This window comes from Toxorhynchites rutilus, chromosome 2, assembly GCF_029784135.1.
Source record: "Toxorhynchites rutilus septentrionalis strain SRP chromosome 2, ASM2978413v1, whole genome shotgun sequence".
NCBI lineage: Eukaryota > Metazoa > Arthropoda > Insecta > Diptera > Culicidae > Toxorhynchites > Toxorhynchites rutilus.
In genome coordinates, this window is record NC_073745.1 from 68,925,445 (window position 1) to 68,950,344 (window position 24,900).

At 40.4% G+C, this 24,900-nt stretch overlaps 1 protein-coding gene, 1 long non-coding RNA gene and 1 pseudogene across 8 annotated transcripts in view; 1 reads left to right on the forward strand and 2 right to left on the reverse strand.

Annotated features, from left to right (window-relative positions):
- LOC129764241 (uncharacterized) overlaps window positions 1–24,900 on the forward strand; it is a 65,242-nt gene that overhangs the window by 26,708 nt on the left and 13,634 nt on the right. The window lies entirely within an intron of this gene.
- Window positions 1–24,900, reverse strand: part of LOC129764239 (nephrin) — a 629,638-nt gene that overhangs the window by 19,625 nt on the left and 585,113 nt on the right. For 2 of the 7 annotated variants that reach the window (XM_055763127.1, XM_055763125.1), the window contains exons 16-19: window positions 17,467–17,547; window positions 11,749–11,949; window positions 10,999–11,589; window positions 2,276–2,419 (exon numbers count right to left, since the gene is read on the reverse strand). In XM_055763127.1, the coding sequence (XP_055619102.1) occupies window positions 2,276–2,419; window positions 10,999–11,589; window positions 11,749–11,949; window positions 17,467–17,547 (1,017 nt within the window). Of the gene's footprint in view, window positions 1–2,275; window positions 2,423–10,675; window positions 10,868–10,998; window positions 11,590–11,748; window positions 11,950–17,466; window positions 17,548–24,900 lie in introns of all 7 variants that reach the window. The other 5 variants (XM_055763126.1, XM_055763124.1, XM_055763123.1 and 2 more) reach the window with 3 other exon arrangements.
- Window positions 912–1,109, reverse strand: LOC129772299 (U4 spliceosomal RNA; annotated as a pseudogene).

Below are 24,900 nucleotides of genomic sequence, written 5' to 3' on the forward strand. Positions count from 1 at the left end.
CTCAAAATAGCCTCATGGTGGTGCTCTCTCTGTTTCACATTCAGTCAAATAAATACCGAGAATTTGTGCTTTTTTCACACAATGTCTTTGATAATTCAGTGGAATCCGTTTATAATGACATCCAAGGGAATTGACAAAGACGTCATCATAAGCGAACGTCATAATAAACGAATTCTTCTGTACTATATTTCTTTTTCTGTACTATTGATTTTCAACACTTTTGGCTGGTTCGTCACATTACTTCCATTTTTGGAAGAATGTTGGTAATGAGAATTGAACTAGGTAGGTTATATATTCGCGCACCTGGTCCCACAGACCGAAAATACAATAATTTTGTTTTGAGGAGGCTAAAATAAATGACTATTGTAACTGAATGAAGTTGAGGAAAAAATATTTTCTGGAGTTTTTCTTTAAATAAATACCAAGAACGCCTAAAAAGTATACAAAAGCAATATTATAAAACACGAACGGTCTGTGACACCGTGCACGAGCATACGAGTACAGGTACGAGTACGAGTACGATTTTGCGCGCGAGTACAGGAGGGTTGTAAAAAAAGAATAAACACTCAAATACAGAACGCCTTTGTTGGGATTTTGTAACCCAAGTAAAATCGCCTTAAATTACTTTTGAATTTCCGAGATGAACCTATCACTCGCAAACTCATTGCAAGTTCACATTCTTTTTTTTTAAATCCACCGGTGTGGTTAATTATTTTCAGCGTAAATGTCCCCTTCGGTAGAAACCACGGTTCTAGCGCACAGAGGCGCTAGAGTTCCCACCCAGCTGTCTCCCGGTGGAAAAATTGGGAAGCTGTGTGGAAACTGCCCCTAATTAACTGAACCTACACAGCCAACGGGAAGGTAATCAGAAGAAAGATTTCAATTACCCGAATTAAACGCGAGTGTCGCGGTTTTATATAATCAACCAGAAAAAAGCAGGAAAAATTCGAAAACAAGAAAGAAAAACTATGGATGGGTTATACCTATGATATAACCGCAAGATTGACGTAGGACTGCCGTTGGCTTATTAATTAATTGTGATTTTCAATTAGCAATAATCGCACTTCGAATGTTCCTCATTGGGTACGATATCGCCGCTGCGCAGAGCTATCGATTAAATTATTGATTAAACTAGTGCTTGAATGAAACAATTTACGAATTCAATTGCAAACAAATCTCAATTTAGGTAAATTCACGCATTATGGTAGTGGTTATCGCTGCAAATAGTTATCAACATTTTGCCTAATCACCAAACGGTATCCGTAGAAGTTCAGTGAGCTGGCGACATGAAGGGGCATGCAGTCTAGAATAACCGAGCCAAAGCGTTGCATTTGTACCCGCTTTTATAGACCGTGTTAGCAAAACGCATTCCGGAGTGTAAAAATGCATGGAGGTATATAAAGTACTGCCAAGATCTGGAATGCCGATCTTCCCAACTTACTGATTTCGGAATCTATGTTGGGAAAACACATTCCGGTTTGCAAAAACGCAAACGAGTACAAAAGTACCCGCTGCTTGCATCTATTTCGCCATGTCGATTTCCCCAGGCTCCATGGTTTAAAAGCCTGTGTTAGGGAAACATTCCGATTTGCAAAAACGCAAACGAGCACAAAAGTACCAGCAGCTTGCATCTATTTTCTAATGCCGATTTCCCAGGCTCCACGGTTTTGAAGTCTGTGTTAGGGAAACATTCCGATTTGCAAAAACGCAAACGAGTAAAAAAGTACCAGCTGCTTGCATCTATTTTGCAATGCTAGTTTCCCCTGGCTCGATGATTTTGATGTCTTTGTTAGGGAAACATTCCGATTTGTAGAAACACAAACGAGTACAGAAGTATCCGCTGCTTGCATCTATTTTGCAATGCCAGTTTCCCCTGGCTCCATGGTTTTGAAGTCCGTGTTGGGGAAACATCCATTCATTCCTGCGATGGTACCTCAATCGCTGTTCAATTATAACTGAGTGGATTTCCGAGCGGCGCTCGCTTATGTACCGTTTGGTGATTTCAATAGCCTGTTTTGAAAGCAATTTTAAGGCTATTGAAACAAGTTTTTGGATCAAAAAGTAACAAGTATATAAGGCGTAGACATTTTATCTTTCGAATGAAGTGTTTATCATACCAATTCGTTCAGTTGTTTAGGAGCTATTAACGCTCAAAATCTCGGTCTCCGGCGTAACGCTTTCGTTTTCGAAACTTTGATTTTACACCCCGGTATAGAAATGAAAGACGTAGTCCTACGTCAAAAGAAAGAAAAAATAAATGATAATCGTAATTTACCTTTGGCTCGCTTCTTGATGATGAACCACGCGACCAGGCCGGCATTCACCACCAGCAGGCAGAGGCCGGCGAGGGCGATGCAGAAAATGACAAAACTCGGAAGTTCCGCCTTTTCCGCCAGCTCCGACGGCATCGGTTCGGGTCCTGCTTTGTAGAGTGCGAGTGTTGAGTTGACGACGCACACATAAACACGGAAAGGATTTGAACGAAACAAAAGCAAGTTCGGGTGTGGTACATGGAAGTAAACGAAATGTAAATAAAAGAGAGAATTTAATCAAACTGAAGAAAATGTGTGCGAATGGTTAGTATTGGTGGTTGGTGGGAAGAGGGATTGTTAGGATGGGTCAGGATAACGGAATTGAGAGAAAATAAAATTTCGCGATTAATGAGTTTTGAGTAATTCAATACATTTTTATCAGGATAGTTGTGAGCCGAGGAAAAACAATCGGCATGCCAACGGGAAGAGCGAAATCATGAACAATTGTAGACAAAATTAAATGAAAAAGTTATGAAAAACGAAACGATCCAAAGAGGAACAACAGCTTGCGAGTGTTGCAGCGTTGGGCGTGAAACATTTAACAATAAAAAGTGGAAAAAATTACAACTCGAGCGGACAAAGTAACAACAGCAGCAGAAGTGAAATATACAGTCGACCGGCGATGGCAAATTATTTCCAATTAAACCCTCTAGGAATGTCAGAATGTCTGGTGGAAGTATTGCGACTTCGCCGGGTGTTCGTTTGGTCCACGCGTTGCAATGTAATAAAGGACGATTGCAGCGGAACGGGAAGTGGTGGGGATAATGTCAATAATGTTTCCCGCTGGGCAGGATACGGAAGGCGAAATGCGGTCACAACAACTTGACACAGCTCCATTTTGATGTAATTTTTACTGTCGTGCTGTGGGATTGTGTTCCCATAGTCGAAGGAAATTAGTCAACGGAAGCCATTTTACTCGGCGAAATTTACGGTAAATAAGAGAGTACTGTGCGCGTTGAGTCACAACATATATCGCGCCTCCGTTTTATTGTTAAAATAATGAAGGTCCCGCCTCATTCTTCTAGGTTTGAGTTGATCGATTATCTAATTGATAATAAGAGATGTGTCTAAAATGCGCCTGCCGGGCAATTTGATCCGCCTGATTTCCTCGTAAACCAGCAAGAAAAGAAATGCAATGGCCATAGGTAATCGTGCTGGTCAATGATAGAATCCTACCATGCAAGTTTTACATTTGTAACATGCTTTAAAAAAATAAGAAAAATTATTTTCTTCGGAAGCGACTTTCGATGTAATTTTCTACATCATTTCTATAAGGTTTTTGTTGCTTGAAACCGAGTCAGAGGCGATAACTGTGGGTCATGTTTATTGAGTCGAGTTCCCAGTGAATATCTCAGATGAAGAAAATGATAAGAAAGGATTCATTTCCTTCTCAATTTGATATTTTCCGCATCAGCTTACCATCGGGCAGTATGGCATACCCTCGATCGGGGCAATTTGCTTGCTTTCAGCCGGATAACATTCTCACGAGAGAAATAGCTTGTATGTCAGGGATGTCAGATAATGTTTTCAAATATCTCTGCATGGCACGAATAAATGACTTCAAATGTAATCATAATGAACAAAAATGAGCAAACCATCACGATATTTCTAAATCATGTTCGATAAATCACACACAAAATTGTTTTCACATACTTTGAAATGACCTCAGTATGTTTTAACAAAATTAAATGTCTTCAAAACGGAAACATGTCTTCACATCTGGCATCTATATTGTGTGCTCAGAGAGTGTAGGAAAAAAGAGCACGGACTGGAGAATTAATGCACGAATACTGGGAAACACGCTCACCGGAGAAACGGTTTCTTCTCTTTGCTGGTGGGCATGAAGTGAATAGATTGATGGAATTTCTCATTCATACAAGTTGTTTGTCTGAACTTTATAGTCTCTGAGAGAAAAAGCTTATGAGCATATTATAGAACGACTACAGATGACTGAGGGTTAACTAATCTACGTACTGACGTAGTTGTTATCTTAATTCTTGAAAGCACGGTCATGATAAATCCATTCTCGCTTAGAGAGTGCGTATTACACATTTCTCCAATAATTAATTCATAACCAGTTTAAAAAAAAAAAAACCAAACTACTCAAAAGTTGCCTTTGGCTTGTAAGAAGTAAACGGTAAATTTTTCAGTTTAGCCAAGTCACAAGGAAAAAGGCTTGCTGTCCCGTCAAGTCGCCCCATAGCATCTTCTGAGTTCACTATTACCTGACTGCTAAATTTGTCAGATGTTCTAATCTCCAGTTTAATCAAACATTTGACCCGTTGAATGAATTTTAGGTTGTAGTGAATCCGTTCATTCTGACTGTTGTCTGTTTGATCCTTCAGAAATGGCTCATGGGCCTTTTTTTTTCGACAACACTTTCGATCTTCAACCGAAAATCAATCATTATCATTGAAACGAAGATGAAAATTCATTCTTACATACACATGCAACATACAGCTTATAGAAATTCGTTTAAACTTTGTGAATCACAATCTCAACATTTATATTACATTCTTGATATGTGAAATGCACTGCCGTTTAAAATCTGCAAATGTGGTTGCCTTTTAATGCGCCTAGGCATCGGAATGAAATAAGTAACAAAGTTTGAAAATAGGAAGTGACACTCTACTTAAGAAGATTGGTGTTCGTACTGCGTTAGCATTTTTTGGTATTATATCGATAAATATCACTTCCTCTTTCAATTGGATCACACAAGTATCGAGGCAGCAATCCATTTATAATTTTAAAAATTTACAACGCAAAATTAAACGAAAATAAACGTATTTTTATCATTTTTTTCTATGTGGGACTTAGGAAGCAGTTTGTTACTAAAAAAACGCCAAGATACTTTAACTTTCTAACGCGATCAAGTGTCTCACCATTTATCTTTACAAAACACTCGGTGTTCTAATATCTCGAACAAAATACCATGCACTTGTTTTTCCCAACATTTAATTTTAACTGCTTATAATTCAACCAAATATTGAGATAATGCAAATTTGTATTTAAGTGCAATACTGCGTATTCCAATTTTCTAGTTGCTATGAACAGAACTGTATCGTCAGCAAATAAATTTATATCACAAAAAACTTAAAAGTCGTTTCATGACATTTATGTACCTTCTGAATAAAATATGCCCCAACTTGCTTCTTTGTGGAACACCAAACGTATAAGCTATTAGTTAGGAAACAGAATCAGCAAAAATAGTCCTCCATTACTAAAAAAATCATTTGAATGCCGAACCTTTTTTCCAAAGCACCGTAGGGTTTGTAACAACAAGGGCCTGGAGATCATTTCAAAGAGGCGAATGAACTGCAAAGTTTAAAGCCTCTTAAAAACAAAGAAAGAAAGAAAGAAGATCATTTCAAAGGCTCGCTTCAGTTCCAATAACACTGCAATAACCACTTTTTTGTTCTCGATATATTTCTTCCATTTAGCTAACACCACATTCAAAGCGGTTTCACAAGAATGTGATTCCCGATATCCCGATTGATGTTATTATTCAAATAATTTGCCGGTTGGCATTCAACGACTAATTCTAGCAGTTTTTCTGTTGTGTGTAACATATTGATAACACGGAATTCTTCGAATTTAACCGCACTTCAATTTGGAAAGGTTTAGTCTATCAAACAAAATCATATTGAAATCACCGGCGATAATATTATTTTCACTAAAATTTTTAAGATTATCTAACCAATCATCTAAAAGTTCAATGAAGCGCTGGTCACTAGAACTGATAGAATGGTATAATAGTACGTAATTTCCAATCTGAATGCCTCTCTCGATGGCAATACCCAAAAACGTATTGAAATATATTGATTCCTGCATATAAATAGCAACAATCAATGCTTGGATAGAAGTTCAGATTAACCAGAGATAACATCCGCCACCGTGGGTTGAGAAGGACGATAAAAAAGAGATCAGTACGCACGTTGAGTTACGTTTCAAAATAAAAAAAAAATGTTGATACATTGTCATAGAATTAAATAATAACTATGGGTCAGTTTTTTTTATATATTAGGCTGTCAAAAAAGTCCTGCGGTATTTCCGCGAGGTGTCGTTGTAAGCGCGTAGTTCTAGTTGTATTCATTGTATCGAGTCATACTATAGCTTGTTGGAAAGGTATTTTTGCGCGCTATAATATAGTCCTTGACAGTATTTTGTTTGGTTAAGTAGTTCGTGAGTTATAGTGTCGCAAATATGGAGCAAAATAAAGAGAAAATCCGACATATTTTACAGTACTACTATGACAAAGGCAAAAATGCATCTCGAGCTGCCAATAAAGTTTGTGCAGTTTTTGGACCCGATACAGTTTCCATTTCCACCGCACAACGATGGTTTCAACGTTTTCGTTCTGGTGTAGAGGTCGTCGAAGATGCGCCACGCTCCGGAAGGCCTGTCGTCGAAAATTGCGACAAAATCGCTGAATTAGCCGAGAAAGACCGACATAGTAGCAGCCGTAGCATCGGCCAAGAGCTGGGGATAAGTCATCAAACCGTTATTAACCATTTGAAGAAGCTTGGATTCACAAAGAAGCTCGATGTATGGGTGCCACACACGTTGACGCAAAAAACATCTTTGACCGTATCGACGCATGTGAATCGCTGCTGAATCGCAACAAAATCTAGCCGTTTCTGAAGCGGATGGCGACTGGCGATGAAAAGTGGGTCACTAGCGCAAACGGTCGTGGTCGAAGCCCGCTGAAGCGGCTCAGACGGTGGCCAAGCCCTCATTAACGGCCAGGAAGGTTCTGCTGTGTGTTTGGTGGGATTGTCAAGGAATAATCTATTATGAGCTGCTTCTCTATGGCCAAACACTCAATTCGGACCTGTACTGCCAACAACTGGACCGCTTGAAGGTAGCACTCATGAAGAAGAGGCCATCTTTGATAAACAGAGGCCGCCAGACCACACACTTCTTTGGTGACGCTCCAGAAGCTCCGGGAGCTCGGATGGGAGGTTCTTTTGCATCCGCCGTATAGTCCGGACCTTGCACCAAGTGACTACCACCTGTTTTTGTCCATGGCGTACGAGCTAGGTAGTCAGAAGATAGCCACAAAAGAGGCCTGTAAAATTGGCTATCCGAGTTTTTTGCCAATAAGGAAGCGAGCTTCTATAACAGGGGTATTATGAAGTTGGCATCTCGTTGGGAACAAGTTATCGAACAAAACGGCGCATATATGACTTAAAACAGATAAGAGACGAATGAACTCTCAGATTTTAAAGTCTCTCTAATTCATTACCATTACCAATAAAACAGATGATTGTAACTAATTTTATGAACAAATGAAAATTCAAAAAAAAAAATACCGCAGGACTTTTTTGACAGCCTAATACAACAATTCCATGCCAAACCGATATAGCGGCTCTCAGTTTTGTTTCTTATCGCAAAATTTTAGACCGGTAGTTTTTTTATTCGGGTGCCCATTTCCATTTTAGGGTGGTCCTAGTGATCAACTCCCTCTCCTTTTTAGCTTATTGGCTTAAATTTGATATGCCGATCCTCCGAATCGGTCAAGTGGTTTAAACGTTATGATTTTTTGAATAAATGTCAATTTTGGGAAAAGGATCAAAATTTGATTTTTCGGACCACCCTAAAACGGAAATGGAGATTCCGCGCCGAAAGCGATCATGACGTTCTAGTTCGCATGTTTGTATATCATGAAGTGCTAACCGAAACGGAGTTTTCTCGTTCTCGTTTGTGTCATGATTCGTAGCATGTGATCATAAACGAATGCCACTTGGGTAAATGACTTCAGCAAGATCATATTTGAACTAACGAAAGTTAGTTATTCAGTTTTCATCGAATTTGTGACAACTTTTTCCCACCATTTCTGTGTGACTCAAAAGCATATCTCAACGATGAATTGAAACAGTGAAAAACAGATTCAACAGTATAGACAGATTCACTTCAGATATCAAATACCACCGTTAATGAGCATATGGTGAAGCATTGTTAAGTAAATCGTTACGATGTGTGAGTTCCACACAATTAGAAAAAGCCTTCATTTTATTGCATCTCTATATAAAGCAAGTCGCAGCTTTATAAACGAAACGGCAAATTGTGACTAATGAAAATGAATTATTTACAACAATGCTGAGCGACAAAAAACTAAAGCCCGAAGAAAGACTTACTCTATGTCTGGTGGGATTGGGATGGAATTGGAATTCTGTACTATGAGCTTCTACCAAACAACCAGTCGATAAATTTCCACAAGTATTGCTCGCAACTGGACAAATTAAAAGCAGCGATCCGGGACAAAATTCCAAAATTTGTGTTCCGTGTTCCGTGAGGACAATGTCTCTTCATGTCACTCTGGCAGCACGAAAAATTATTTTAGAATCAGGCCCACCAGCTGATCTAACCGGATATGGCACTTTCATATTAACACAGGCTACAATCCCTGTAAAACTCACTCATGGACGAGATAAACCTGATTTTTATCTCCAATTTTCCTGATTTTTGAAAATGATAGTTGGCAACCCTGGTTGGTATCCCGTTGGTATCCGCGCAGGGAGAAGCGATGTTTGGTATCTGAGTTCTGCGCCGTGCTCAAAAACCGCTCTCATGTTCAATGAGTTTGGTTCACTTCGTTCCAAGAAAGAGTACGTGTTTGTTGTTAACGCGCGTTGATCCGAATTAAACTCAAGCGCAGCACAGCGTATGTTTCCTGAAAACTGAACACGGGTGTATGAATGGTATGAGGCATTCAAAGACGGCCGAGAAGAGATGAACGATTTACCACGTCAATGACGACCATTTTCAATGACCCCTTCAACTGATGGAAACATCTACAAAATAAGAGGAATGGTGCTCGGAAATCTTTTTTTTTTGTTTGAGGAAATCGTTTTTTTTGAGTTTGAGAGAGCTAAACCGAGCTGCCATACAAATGAAAGACAAATTTCTGCATGACTCGAAAACTAATCAAGAAAACACCAAATTTTGGCATGCCAAGGTTTTAGGGAACACAAGACGTTTCTATGGCGAATAGACACTCCTCCCGTCGTAAAAGTACTGAAATTTTTTAGTAAAAGGTAAATTCAACGGAGTAGATTAGAAGATCAATCAATGAACAGTCCTGCGATTTTACTCATGAACTTGCGCTTAGTAAGAAAACGTGAACGTTTGAAGGTATTGATAACAAAAAAAACAAATTTTGGGCGGGACGAAGTTTTTCGGGTCAGCTAGTAACGCATGAAAATACGCCATAGCAATATCACAGAGACGCGCACAGTCCAAAATACACAAATTACGATTTTTCACGTGAGTATAGAAATGTTAACTAAAAAAAAAAGTTGAAGAAGAGAAATTGACCAAGATACTTACACTCCTTTCCTTCTAAGCCCCTCAATTCTCTTCAAAATTTTCATCGCAACCAAGTGATTGAAGGCATGTTTGAGCGATCAAATTCTGATCCCACGTTCAGTCACCGCATAATTACTGGCGACGAGACATGAGTGTGACTTTTTTCTGTTTCCGAAATTCAAATTACCACTTCGTGAGATCCGTTTTAACAGCATTGCAGACATAAAAACAAGTCCGCTAGGTGAACTGAAGGCAATTTATCGATACAGCTATAAAAAGTGTTTCGATGACTGGATTGTTTGATGACAAATTGTATTGCTTCAGAAGGGGCCTATTTTGAAGGCGTTAAATAAATTTAGATGATAAATAAAACATTTTCTTGAAAATAACAAACTGCGAAAATATTTCTGTGAAAACAAATATCCCCGCAGATCTGACATTTTTGATTCCACTAACATACGATCAATCAGATCAATTGGTTCTCCTTTCCGGGGGCGATAGTTAGAAGCCTTTTCGACCCAACAAACAGTGACTAATTAGTTGGCTTTCAACAACTTCATCACAAAATGCATTTATCAGGCTGTGCTGTTCGTGATTTTTCCGCATCAAACAAAACAGCAAAATTCGCCACCCAAATTAGGGCTAACTTTTTGTCGTCGACAATTGGACGAGAAAAAAAAGAACACCTAACGTTTTAGAGCGTGAAAAGTTTGTGCGCTTCCCCGACGGAACTTTCGTTGTCACCGTTATTCAGAGTTGCACTGCTGCTGCTGCTGCTGCTAGTGTGGATGATGATTTTTCCGGCTCCTGGCTATACGGCCACAACGGACCATTAAAAGATAATTAGCAGCAACAGTTCACGCTGAGGTCTTGTTTTTTTATCTTTTCGGTTCTTATTTGCCACCTTCAGTTTGCCGTTCTATGCGAAAGTTCAATTTCACGGCACGATGATGTTCCGTCGTTAGATAACTCGTAGGACACAGGAGCAAATCATAGCACGAGTGAAACGACGCGAGCGCTGTTTGAAACCATGGGATACGAAACACCAATATTACCCCTTTTCACCCGTTTGTGGCTGGTGCGCCGATGGATGCAGCATCCGATGAGCAGGATATTGAGCAGAACCAGGCAAATACCGGCAGCGACACCTATCAGGAGCAACAGGCCGGACGCTCCAATTGTGGACGGTGGGGGACCAGTCGAGGGTTTACTTCCGAGGGAGGAAGCTGGCTGAGACGGAGGGGTGTCTGTTGTTGCGGCAACAGCATTTTTTCCCGTCCAAAATAAATGAAGCAAGTATTAGCCAGAGGGAGGGATTAGTTTCAGTTAGTGATATCGGGAGCGAATTGACGCTATGACGTTTCGGGAGCTACCTTACCTTTCGTTTGAGCTCGGGTCAAATCGGGCAGATACTTGCTGGAACCGAGTGCATTCGAGGCCATCACCGAGAACGCGTACAGCGTATTCATCCGCAGCCCGGTGATGGTCAGTTTGTGCGAGTTTGGAAGACTATCCTCGTACCGGTAGTGGTCGCTGTTGGCCTCCCGATATCGCACTCGATAGTTCGCCTTCATTCCGCCGTCGAAGCCTGGGGTCCATGCGAGCGTTACCGTGTCGTGGGTCACGTTCAGAACGTTCAAACTGAGCGGCGAATCGGGCGGCGAGGTGACGTCCAGCCGGACGCTTTCCTTGACACTTCCGAGTTCGTTTCGTGCGGTGCACTCGTACAGTCCATAGTCGCTGGAGGCGACCCGTTCGATGAGCAGGATCGATTCGTACGTTAACGAGTCGATTTGTTTGTTCTCGACGTAGTATTTTGCCGTTTGGTTTACGTTCAGGCCCTGACCGGCTCGGGACCAGTAGAACTTGGGACGGGGCGCCGACTGGGCTCGGCAGGGAAGACGGCCACGCTCACCGGCACTGGCTGCCGCGCGGAGCATCGGTGGAGATTTATCAATCTCGGGAATGACTGTTGGAGAGTGAGAAAAAATAATCATAAAAAACCCAGCATCCAGCGGAACGAGACATGAAGATATTCCAAACCATTTCCGAACCCAAGCAGCCCTAAGCAGTGAGAACTCGAGAGGTCCCCATGCGGACCGTGGTGAAGAGGGCTGTGTATACTTACATTTCACAATCAATAAAACATCACGGCTGGTCGGGTTCGCAACGCGATTATCGGCTATACAGCGGAAATTGCCAACATCCTCGCGCCGTGCATCCTTGATGTGCAGATAGCTGGTTCCGTTGGCATACGTGGTGGACGTTTTTATCGTCATGTCGTACCCGATTCGTTCCCATCGAATGTGTTCCTCGTTCAATGGTTTGCCTGCAGAGAAAAAGGAGAAAAAGCGAAATTGCAATTTGCATCAGAAGGACTCTTCGTGAATATTTCGAGCTGGAGCATTTTTTTTCTCGAATCAACGTTGCGTCGTGAGGCAGATCCTGGGAATGTTTTCCCATATCGCAGATTAGTCGAGTGCGATGGAAATGAGGTACCCCGGGTGGAATGGAAGGACCTTTTTACGCGAAAATCGAGTCGGGCGAGTCAAAAAAAAAAAATCGCTCCATCTGTTTTTAATCTTGACTTGGCCCAACCTTCACCACGAGCTGGAACGGTGGAATCCGTTTCGAGCAGACGAAACCGTTGAGCGCCTTTTTGTGTCACAGAGGTTCGCCGAAAAGCGGCCGCGAGCGAACAAACTTGCGATACAAGATTGAGGATTTGATTGCGGACCGGTTTTTTTTGTGGTGTTGTTTGTGTTGCATCTGTGGCTCCGGGAAAACAGATAGCAGCGCATGTCATATGTCTGCCGCGGCAGTTTGGAGCGAAAGCTGCTCAACATGTTCGCGTTTGTTGGTTGGGTGTCGTATGGCTATTCGATTCGCGCGAATTGATTTCTGATTGTGGAAATTTGAGCTTCTGAGTTGATGAGTTTGAAGTCACTTTGAAGTCAGAGCATAGGGTTCAAATTACTCGTTAGCAGAACTACGTTTCAGCTTTGTGTCATCATTCAAAAACGAATAGTTCAAAATGTGATAGAATCGTATTCTAGCTGGTAATGAATTCTAACAGCAGCAATGATCGTTAGTTATTCGAACTTCTATTTCTGACATCTCATTCTGATTCGTGATATTTGTCGAAATACAAAAAAAATCAGTTTGTGTCGCCGTTTGGTTTCATAGCCCAGTGATAAATTTTCGCACGAATTTTGGTCAATTGGACGTCAAACCGACCCGTTTTCGCAGAGAGTAGGTGCAGAGGATAATATTGCGGCCGTAACCATTATCAACACTGGCGATAATGACCGTGAATTCTCGACCAATCGCCGATTTCAACAATTGAGATTATGTTACTTGATCACTTGATCACAGATTTTGTATAATAGTTTTAGCCTAGAGTCTAAAATACTAATCATCCACCTAACATCCAGTCAGCAGCGGCAGCGAGGCTTTTCTTAAGGCCGATAATTAAGATTAAGTTTTCTCGATTGGCCTTTTTCAAGGCAACAGGCAAATGATGATGGTCGCAATTTTACTGTTTATGAAGTCCACTATCTGTCGATGATAACGGACTTTTTTTTATCCCAAATGCAAGCATCGGGTCCGACCTGTATGTGGCTCAGCAAGATGGAGTATTTAAAAAATAACACGCGAAACAATTGTAAAATTGAGAGACGAGTATGGTGAGAATTTCATCTCTCGTGGTGGTCGAGAAATGCTATGCCATCGACAAACGGAACTTGAAGAAGACTCAAAAAACTGTTGAAAGCTAGTTAGAAGTCTAAAGCAAACAGGCGTTCTTTGGCGAACAAAATGTACAAGAAGGCCGTACACAATCTTCGAAAGTCCAAAAGGACCGGATATTCGGATTTGGTCAACCGGAAGCTCAACTATATTTTTTTTCTGTATTTACTAGTTGTTTTATTCGAAGTAATCCACTTTTGATTCTATACAATTCGTCCGTCTCTCAGGCAAGTTGTGATTCTTTTCCATTTTTTTTTAAATTTTCGACAAAAGTCATTCGCTGTCCCATTTTTCGACATTTTTATATTCGCGAGTTCTGCTCTATTCCTATATCCCTTTAAAGCAAAAAGTTAATGATCGGACGGGGTCAGGTTTGGAGAACACGACGGTAGTGATACCGTTTCCCAGCTAAGGGTTTTTATTGCATCTTCCACGTCTTTACTGTTCAAATATGCACTTTTTTACTGATTCACATTGTTTACCACGTTATATATATATGCCAAACATAAAACCATGACGCGTTTGTTCGAAGATATTTAATAATTGCTGAATAAATTCATTTTGACGTAACAACAATTTGTATGCAATAATAACGTCGCGCGTTATGCGCCTGATCGTAGTGTCGATAGATTGTGTTGTTGCAGCTACCGACGCAACAAGGAGATTGATGAACTTTTAATAGTTATTGGATGCAATAAAAAATACAAATATGATTTCTATATTATAGTATCCAGGAAGCAACCTTAGTATACATCCTATGGTGCTCCTCTTTCGAATTCTGGTTGATACTCGTGCGAAAATTGTCTTCGAAAGTCTGTCTTTGAGCAGCTTGGCTCATCCATCCACGCCGTCGTTTAACAAGGATATGGACACTTGCAGCAAACCCAGGACACTTTTTCCTGACAATATAGAAACACTTCTTCAAAATAAGTTTTCTTTCCACAATAGCTGGTACTGTCCACGGTCGGAGAGAATCTGTCGTTTTGATCGCGATCAGGTGGGTGACGTAAGATCACAAATATAGTAGCCAAGTCTTACGTAACATATGCAAATAAACGTTCAACATAACACCTGTTTGTTCGCATAACATGACGTAATGTGTTTTTCAATAGAACTAAAATGTCAAACATCCACTTTTGACCGGTAATGTTTATTATATGGACAAATTATGGTTACGTTGATAGTCATGATTATGCAGCTAGGACAAGGAAAATACGTTTCCCGTTACTGAGTGGTGTTGGTGGTTACGTCAACCATGCATATCTCGGCAGGTTAGCGGTGTGCCACTGCCAAATTTGAATTCATCATATGTTGTCGGTAGTCTGTATTCAGCACTTAGTAGTGGATGGACCGGGTTCGCCATGACTTTTTGGACTTTGGACATAATTATTTGAAATTTTAATTTATAAAAAAGCTCATTTACACGCATGTTTGTTTGTTGTCAGATTTCGATTATAACACCCTCTAACTTGGTTAACACGTTGAGCCCCAATTTATTCGTGCTGCGCTTTCCATTCAACCCGCATCAAAAGCTTTTGCACAATATCAGTTTTGGTCCCAGCTCCCAATGATACTCATTGTGTAAATAGAAATTAGTCAGAAAATAGTCACATTTTGTAATATATCAAAAACAAATCATATATATTTATATTTCCTTATTTGTTACTGTCAGTCCCAGTGAGCGTTTTCCTACCAAAAAGTTCAATGTTGGCCCGTAAGGATCAACGCGGGGCTCAACATGTTAAATAAAAACCTTCAGGTATACAAAAAAAAAAGGTTTCCTTTTCCCTAAACAATGTTGATAAACTTCAATTATATTTTTGTCGTATTTCATAAAGAACGCGATTGAAGACATGTCAACAAAATTGCTGCGCATTGGCAAATTATTGGACCATATCCAGTAAATGTGTGAAGTAGGGAGTAACGCATTTTGTACACTGAGAGAAATAATTAGTAAATATAACGGATTTTTAAATTTTTTTTTCGGTGCCAAATGATTTGAAAATGCATGAAACATCGAGATCTGGTGTTATCTAGAAGAAAAAATTTGGCCAAAATCGACCTTTTGGGACTTAGACTGAGTGGGACTGGGACTGAGTGGCTAAAAACAAAACTTTGAGTGCTTTGAGGCACCCCGTAAATCATGTTCGATTGAGCTGAAATTTTGCACAGGTAATTTTTTTGGGCCAATGAACAAATTGTACATGGTCGATTCTTTAAATTCGACAATTTTTTTCCATACCCTCATTGCCTCTCAGGCTAAGTCCCAAAAGGCCAAAAATATTTTTTCGAGATAACACCAGATCTCGATGTTTTACGTATTTTTAAGGCATTTGGTATAAAAAAAAATCGATTTTTCAAATTTCCTTTCTCCCCCCTTGGAAGATTTTCGAGGATCAAAAAATCTAAACTTTGGGCTCTTTGAGGCACCCCTGAATCATGTCCGATTGAGCTGAAATTTTGCACAGGTCATTTTCTTGGGCCAATAAACAAATTGAACATGGTCGTTTTTTGAAATTCGATGACTTATTTTTTTTTCATACATCCATTGCAATCCTAATATACACTTTACTACAAGTATGCAATTATTACTTCGTAGTTAAATCTAACGCGAAAGTATTATCAGGTGCAAAATCCGCAATACAAATTCCAATACAGATTTTCTATTTTTTTACCAGATAGAAAAGATTTTTTAACTCGGAAATACAGATTTCAATGTGGCAAGATTGGGATTTACTTCTAGACTAACAGTCACTAACAGGACATGTCGCAATGCATGTTTCCATTCGATGCAACGTGACATGTTGTATCATCATCACTACATAATTTTCTCTTTTTACAGTACAAATGAGAGAGCATTTGCATGCGATTCGACCAATAAAAACGCGGATTTTTCCTTTAAATAATGATTGACATTTTCCAGCTGTTCGAGAGTTAGTTTCGAAGAATATAAAATCCTATCGATTGATGCAAATATCTCTGCAATCTATCGAGAAATTACGGAGCTTAAATCGCAATACACCCTTCTTATTGCTCGTAGAATAAACTCTGCCTTTGATTCATTTATCACATTTATGTCAGCGCCTTTTTTAGGGCAACTGAGATGCAGATTGAGAAAACAATAATCAATTTCCTCACAAAATAACGCTCACTTTTTGTGAATTAACGCCGTAATTCAGACATAACAATCGTTTGGAACAAAATCAGTAAATTCAGATGCAACGACAATAAAATCGATGCGCTGTTTACACCGAACAAAAAGGCACAGCTGTTTTGCAATATAATTCATTCTTTCCCTTTCTTATATGGTGCAGTATGTGTATATGTGTATGATATCCGCATTTGGGAAAATTTTGTCTTCTCGCTGGTTGGGTTGAGACTGTGATCGCGGATGACTCATTCACATCAAATAAGATAGAAGCTGACAGAAACGAATGCTTTAGTTGCCTGTTTTGAGAGTACGGGTATACACAAATTGACAGAACAATTTTTAACAATTTTCACAATTAATTAAAATGTAGAACAAATTCCCTTATGATCAAATATTGTAGTGAAAAGGATACGCAGATGTAATAATTGTCCTTGCACAACCCTAGAAACGGGTAAGCAAAAGTTTCGATGAGCCTTTGGTTTATTTCTTGGATCACGCCCGGAGTTGACATTCCTCTTCCCGCTTCCTGCCACTCATCAATTATTACCGATGCACAATAAGACAGCGATAAGATGAATTCTCGAGGAACAAACAACCCCCCGTCGCTAGGAGTCAGCACTTATAATAACACTCTTATCGTAATCTCTGCGAGCAGCAGCCCGAGTGACAGCGAGATGAGTGTCGGTCATGGTCAACAATAAAACGAAAGTTATCCTCTCGCCGTTTGGACGACAAACACAAGACCAAAAAAACAAAAACTACAAGAGGAGGAAAAGATGACGAATGTTCGGAATGACCGTGGTGTGTTTTGCTTCTCGCCATTTTCTGTACCTCTGTTTTTCTCGCCCCCTTTTTTCCCACCCACTTCTTAAGAGGGAGTGAATGGCGCAGAGAGATGGGGGGCTCATGGCAGCAAATATTTTCCTAGTGAGAAGAGCGGACACTTACCTTCAACGGTGCATGAAAGCATTGCATCCTCGCCGGGATTTACGATCACGTTCTCGGAGATGGATTTTATCGATGCGCCATCTGGAATTTCATTCAGAGATATAAAAGTTAAGCTATTGCTTGTGAGGGTATGGTGTATGGTGTGTATGTGTTTTGTTAGAACGGATTGAATGATGGTTGGTCATGTGGGTGGGGTAGCGATGGGTGGCTCTGGCAGCAGCAGCAGCAGACCTTGCAGCCATCAAAATGTGTTTTCCCTCCGCAAAAAAGACCCATCATATGCGAGACTTGTTATTAGATTTTGTTTCATACGATGACGATCAACAACAGCAGCGTATTTCGGCCACCACTGAGAAGATATTATTTCCTGGTGGTGCCATTTTTCGGAGACACAATTTCTGCTGCAGATTGCATTTGTGGCCGTAATGAGATTTGTAGATAGAGGAAGGACATTTGGAAGAATTCTTCGTCGCTCGAGAAATGCTGTTTGCGAGGGAAATGGATGGAATTTAATTTTTATCAAATTCGATTGTGTGGCAAAATGGACTCGGAGAAAATTTCGATTGTTACTAGCTTGCCGCCAGGATTTGGGGTTGAATTGTGTCCCTTTGTTTGGAACGCTGGAACGAGATAAGCAGTGGGTTTGATTTTCGAGCGCGCTGTTGTCGGAACCAGCGTCACAGATTAACGAAGCTGGATTGCGTCATTGTTTGGCAGCGAGAGCTCTATCGAATTATGGCTTAACTTTTTTTATCGATCCTAATGAAGACAACATTTCCGGTTCAAAATAATCCCCACGCTGATATAAATCTATACTAAGCCCCTCTCCCAAAACAGCCGATTGTGAGACCGATTGTCAACAAGCGGTCCCTCGGGTGTGAAGCACAGCATTTCGCAAACGATAGTCACCCCTAATCCCAATAATTTTGTTGTTTATTGAGCGACCAGCCACCGACAAGGACTTAGATCCCGCTGGGCCGATAACCGAAAGACACCGGCAATAATATACCACTAGAACAGCGATTGTGTCATGTCAATGAAATAAACGAGAAACCACAGGGACCAGTAAACCGGCAGCAGATGAGCAAATCCGGGTACGCCTGCAGCTTCGGTCCAGGCTACCGGAAATATTGGAGAACGTGTTCCCATTATGCGCCAGGTTTTCGGCGACAAACCGGACGCCTACAAATAAAGGAAAATCATAAAGCTCAATAAAGCCCTTCCACCCGGGCCAGGCATCGCTGGGAATTGCTCACAGCTTGAGTCCGGCCGTAAGTGTGGCCGGCTGAGTACCATATTCGGGCGAACCAGAGTTGGTACGACTACCTGGCGAGGAGGGAACCAAGTGCTGCCGTGGTGGCAGTAAACAATTGAAGTAATAGCAATCTGAGAATTGCTGCTGCTTCCGTTTTTGGGGGGGAAGCGAAATGGTTCTAAAAATATGACTCTCCCCCGAAGAGCTCAGTGTAGCAAAAGTTGGGCGAAGGATGGTTTAATGGGAGTTGACCCCATTTCGGAACAACGATTACTGGAAATTGCTTCTCCGCGCGCACACACAGACACACACCGAGGAGAACGTGGGAATATTCAGTCTGCACGTGGACGTGGACACCCACTTAATAATGAGAGCATCATTTGGGGTGATGAGGGACCGAAGTGGGAAAGAAATTTTATAAGACATCGAGCGCTCAAGTTGTAGTGTGCATGAGCCCGAGCCTTCCGGTTTGCATTTGTAAACGACGAGTTCTCATGTAGGGTAAGACCAAGCCTCATTCTCTCGAGACATCCTGGGTATTATACAGGATTTTATTAACAAACTTTCTCGGCTTCATACACACACCTTTTTTTACTCATACTCGAAAGTGTAACTGCTCTGTGTGTGGTAGGAGTTAAATCCGAATTTAGGGTGCACTTGTTTGTGACTAGAAGTAGTCAGACTCCTTTTGTGTCCTCAAGAATGGGCAGTGTGTGTGTGTGTGTGCGTCAGTAGTGGTTACAGTTCAAGTGAGCACTTCCCAAGACCACACCGGCACCGAGGGGACATTCGCTAAGTTGTTCTAACTTCTGTGGTTAGCTGGTGTAGGAGAATTAGTTGAACTCATGTTCGGGATGGAGATGATTTTATGGAGGTCGGTATAATTGCCCAGCTTTAAAGTGTCTCTAGCCGTTTGGACGTGGTGAAGTGGGCAAATGAATGTTTAAGCTCAAAAAATATCAAGACTATACTGTAGGATACATTAGTATCTTGAAAAAGTTTCTTTGGGTGTCTTAGGCACAGATGTTCATAATACTAATCAACCAACTTAGGTCGTTTAAGTTGATGTCTAACCCACGTTGCGTTAGATAAATGCTGAATACTTCTCAAACCTAATGGGTGTTTTTATTGATGTATAGAATTTTAAGTTGGCAACACTTGTTTTTTGCTATGAGCGCCAGTTAGACACCTGTCACTTGTTTTGTGTTCAGTTTGATTTGCCATTCCAACCTGAATAGACTTACACCTGACCAACTCCCACAAATTGTACAGATTTTTCACAAAAATGCCGTTCGAAAAACTCATCGCGGTCCTCGTCCATTTCGCAGTCGACATAATCATCTGTCCGCGACATTAAGCGGGAGCTCAGTTGCTTATCCAATACAGTTGAGTTCCCTTAACCCTTCCACTACAGTAGTGAGCACCGTCGGAGTGCTACCGCTGAACGGAGCACTGCGCCAAAAGGTATGCATATCGCGCTGGTGTGATCGATGTGCAGTATCACTTTGATGTCGTCTATAGACGACGCTCGCAGCGAAAGGGTTAATAAGGGGGTACTGTGGATTCAACAAGGCGGTGGAACAAGTGACACAATTGATTTATTGGCAATTCGATTTATTCCCTAGGGACCGACGCTGGGCTCAACGTGTTAAACTAATCCTACACCCTCCATATTCTTCCGACTTTGGGCCTTGCGATTTATGTTTCCATAACTATTTCCTACATTGTGACGTAGATATTTGAGTTTACATTTAGCTGGCCATCACTTCCACGTGAAAACGCTAACAGTTGTTTTTCTAGAATTTTCGTGGAATAGAAGCAAAATTTGGAAATGGACAGTGAATATTTGTGGAACCACGTCGGGGAAGACGAATAAAAGTGATATATTTGTGTGTCATTTTTACTCCCTTTCCTTCATAGAAGCAAACATTTTTTTTAATCATTCAAGCAATCAGGATAGTCAGCTGACTGATCTGACTGATTATATCGGTATTCAGTTAGTAATGACTTTTGGCTTCTTCACGCAGTTTCTTCGCCAAAACGAGTAAACAGTCAGTCGGGCGTTTAGTCGCTATCTCCCTCTACCGATTCGACTGTATTATTTCATTCTTCCCAGTCCAATTGTCCTCATTGCATTTTGAAGTGACTTCTCCCAAAACGAATTGGTTCCTCTCTTTCTCTCTCCCATGTACGTGTGCATGCATCGATGTTCGAGTTCAACGTGGTTTGACATACGCTACAGGTGAGCTAGATTTTTGACGTGGGACTACGTCTAACCGGAGTATATGGGGGTAAAATGAAAACCTAAACACAGAACATGCAGGAAAAAATGAAAGATTCCGTATGCTTATAACTAGAACATTTCTCACTGGATCGGAAAGATGTTTGCATCAATTGATAGGGAATATTTCTACGCATCTATCGTAATTAATATAATGTTGTTTTTCATTAGATAAACAATTGAATAACTGTAAAATGTTAAGCGTTATCTAAACGCCCTAACTGCCTCGTTTTGATTGGCCCGATTTACGGATTCCCCAACACAGCCATCAAAACCAAGCAGCCTTGGGGAATCTGCATTCCAAATACATGAAAGTGTGGGGACTTTTGTTCTCACTGGAAGGCGTTCCCTAACACAGATTTCAAAACCAAGCAGCGTTGAAGAAATCGCATTGCAAATACGTGAAAGTCGGGGATATTTTTGTTCCGACTGAAATGTGCACAGACTTTAAATCCAAGGAGCGTAGGGAAATTGGCATTGCAAATACATGTAAGTCGGGGGCATTTTTGTTCCCACTGAAATGTGTTTGTCTAACACAGACTTCAAAACCAAGATGTCTGGGGAAATCGGCTTTGCAAATATATGCAAACTGCGAGTACTTTTGTACTCGATTGCCTTTGTGCAGACTAGAATATGTTTCCTTAACACAGTCTCCTAAACTTAGAAAACTGGGAAAATCCGTGCAGACACTAGAAGCGAATGAACTTTCAAGTTTAAAACCTCTATAGTATAAAAAGTAAAATTTGAAGCTGTTGATTCAAACAAGCCGGGGGTACTTCTGCACCCGCATGTTTTTTTTTGTACTTCAAAAAATGTTTTCCTAACACGAATTACATAAGCGGGTACGAAAACAACGCTTTGGCTCGGTTATTCAAGATTGCATTGAAGGATATGCCTTAATATCTTCTGTTCACTGCATTTCTACGCATGACATTTGATGATTAGGCAATATGTTGATAACCATTTGCTGCGATAATGCCAATTGATTAAACAATATGCGTTCGACGTACATGTCAAAATCGAAACTGAGTGCTTGAAGTTCATCAAATCAAGAAAATTTGAGGTTCGAGAAGTACGTACACTTAAAAGAAGCAAACTTCAGAGGGAAATGTAAAATAAAATAATCGTTTGATAATTTTTCCGTGAATTTACTTGTAACGAAGAACATAATCTATTACAATGCATGAATTGACCTTCCATGACATTATAAAATCTTTTTACTCACAAACCAAATATATTGAATTCAATCGAAATTGTTTCGTTCAATCAAAAATTTTATCAATACAAACAAATAATTGCTAAGCTATGTGTTTAGGCATATCACCCCCGGATGTCGATATGAGATGCTGTGAGTTTATCCCATCACCATTTACGAATCTCGGTAATTCACAAAAAAACAATAGGGAATTCATCGATGAAAGGCAATAATAAAAAATAATTGGTCGGAATCCATCAGCATGTCCACATAGTTTGTACGTTTGATTGTAGTCTTTTTCTGTAACTTCATGTAATTTATGTGACTAGAATAATATGTGTTAGAATAAAATATGTGTTAAAATTCACTTCGACAACCAATTGGTGCAATACATGTTCGCTGAGCCCTCCGAAAAACCAGTATACGGCAAACCCATCCAATCTCTAATCACTAAGATAGTCCCACGCCAACCTTGCGGTTATATCATAGTATAACCCAGCCATTTTTTTTGTATCGTACACGAAAATTACTCACACGAATAAAATAGCGTGCAGTGTGTGTGCGCTATTTTGCTCGCTATTTACTAATACTAATGCAAGAACCTTTATAGCATACTTGATAAATGTCTAAGTTTGTTGGTTTGAATTCACGATGGGTAGAAAATAAACCGTCCTTTGATGCGGTAACTTTTTTTGTGCATCAGAAATCGTTCCTCTTTATATGGACGTAAAATAAAATTGAGTACGCGGGTATAAAATTAGTGTTAGGGGGAAATGGAAGTGTGGAGTGAAGTCAGTTGAATGAAGAGGCAGATTTGTATTCATTAGTCGCGTCAGTTAAAATAACCACTGACTGTAATAGTTCACCAGTCATTCTAGCTGGTCAACGCTAGTCAATTCATTTTCTAGTCAAGTCACTTTTTGTTGGCGGCGACTGCCGAAGCAGTTCTAGTCGAAGCGAAGCTACGGAGAGTAGAGTCGGTCTTCATTTTTCACCTTCGAAGATTTCGGCCCCTGATAGAGAATAAAAAGCTTCACGAATACGGATGAATTATTTTGACGCATGTTTCGCGTCAAGGCAATGTTGCCACATTTACATAAGTCGATTGGGCTTGAATCTCGGACGGATTTTAGAATGCAGGAGCCGATTTTTTTCGGGTTGCAGAATGTAAAAGTCGATCTCGACCGGATTGAGAAATTTTGAAACATGTTCGGGTTCCGTAATATGGGTTATAATGTTGGTATCGCTAGGTAGTTTTGGTTGTTTCTATGAAGGTGATAGAGTAGAAATGACACAGCCTTTATTATTTTTTTTTCTTACATGATTACCCGAATATTTACTGAACACTGTCACATTATATTCATATTCAGCGGGCACTTAAACAGACGATTGTTTTTAAATGATGAAAATCTCATTGAATGAATTAAATTGAATTAAATTTTATGCGACACGAAGTAGAAAGAAGTTGTGGAAATGCGTAATCACACTCACACATTCCACCATCTATACCACCATAATATGTATCATTTGACTTGATTGCCTTGGTTGAAACCTAATACTAGAACAGACAATTCGCGTTGACGGCATTAAGGCGTCGAGCACAAAATACGTAACGCGAGTGGGGGCGGGTTGAGTTTGAAGTAGCGTTACTTAATGTGTCATAGAGGGAGGGGACTAGCCGTGATCGTTACGTGACAATATTCCATTTTTATTTCTAAATAGATTCACGCGTCACTTTGTATTAGAGCAGCTAGCTTCGCTAGCTTAACAGTTGCCAATAAGCAGGCACCGATATTAATGCATCTCGTATATCACGTTAATCTACCGGATTATGATTTTGTAATGGCTGCTAAACAAAAGCTTAAGGTGGCCATACGCAGCTTTTCCGGGGTTCAAATATTTGACACTTTTTGACAGATAAACTTTGGTTTGCTATTTGTACAAGCCACTCTTCAATTATCAATTATGGTGCTCCCGTGGCCGAATGGTTTGCATGCCACAATATTATGCCGGGAGTTCGGATTCGATTCCCGTTCTGGCCAGGGGAATTTCTCGCCAAAGAAATTTCTTCCGACTTGCACGACTTGTCACGCGTATTCTAGAGCTTTGCCACTCCAGAATATATTCTATGCGAGTTGCCTTAATTCGAGATTATTCGGTATCAAAGAGTAATAAAGCCAGTAATCATGGTTAATGTGGATGGAGGGCCAGACGAGTCACTTGGATGAAATACTTAAATCAAGCTACCCGGAACTGGAAACGATACATTTTGAGTACGCAGGGCAATCGTTAGCTGATGTGTGGAATAACCTAGCGATCGATGGATATCCCATCAAAGCAGAATACACCTATCTCTCGATTTACACTGAAGATAGGTTCCCGACAAAATCGTGTAGAATGAAAACTCCGAGTTTGCTGTGTAAAACCGTGTAAAACGAAGTAAACTCTCAATATATGTTCAATTCAATCATTTATTTAAGTAAAACAATTATAAAAAAATTACTTATGGTGTTCATTATAAATTCTGGATACAAATAAAACAAACAATTCTTCAAGAAACTAAATTGCAATTAGTTTATTCGTTAGCACCACTTTCAGGAACTACCAGTGATTTTATTCTGGTTAGTATAAAGTCATCCTTATCACTTGAGCATTCCTGATGCGATTCTGGTTCAACAGTCGACGAACTTGGGAAGATCCCAG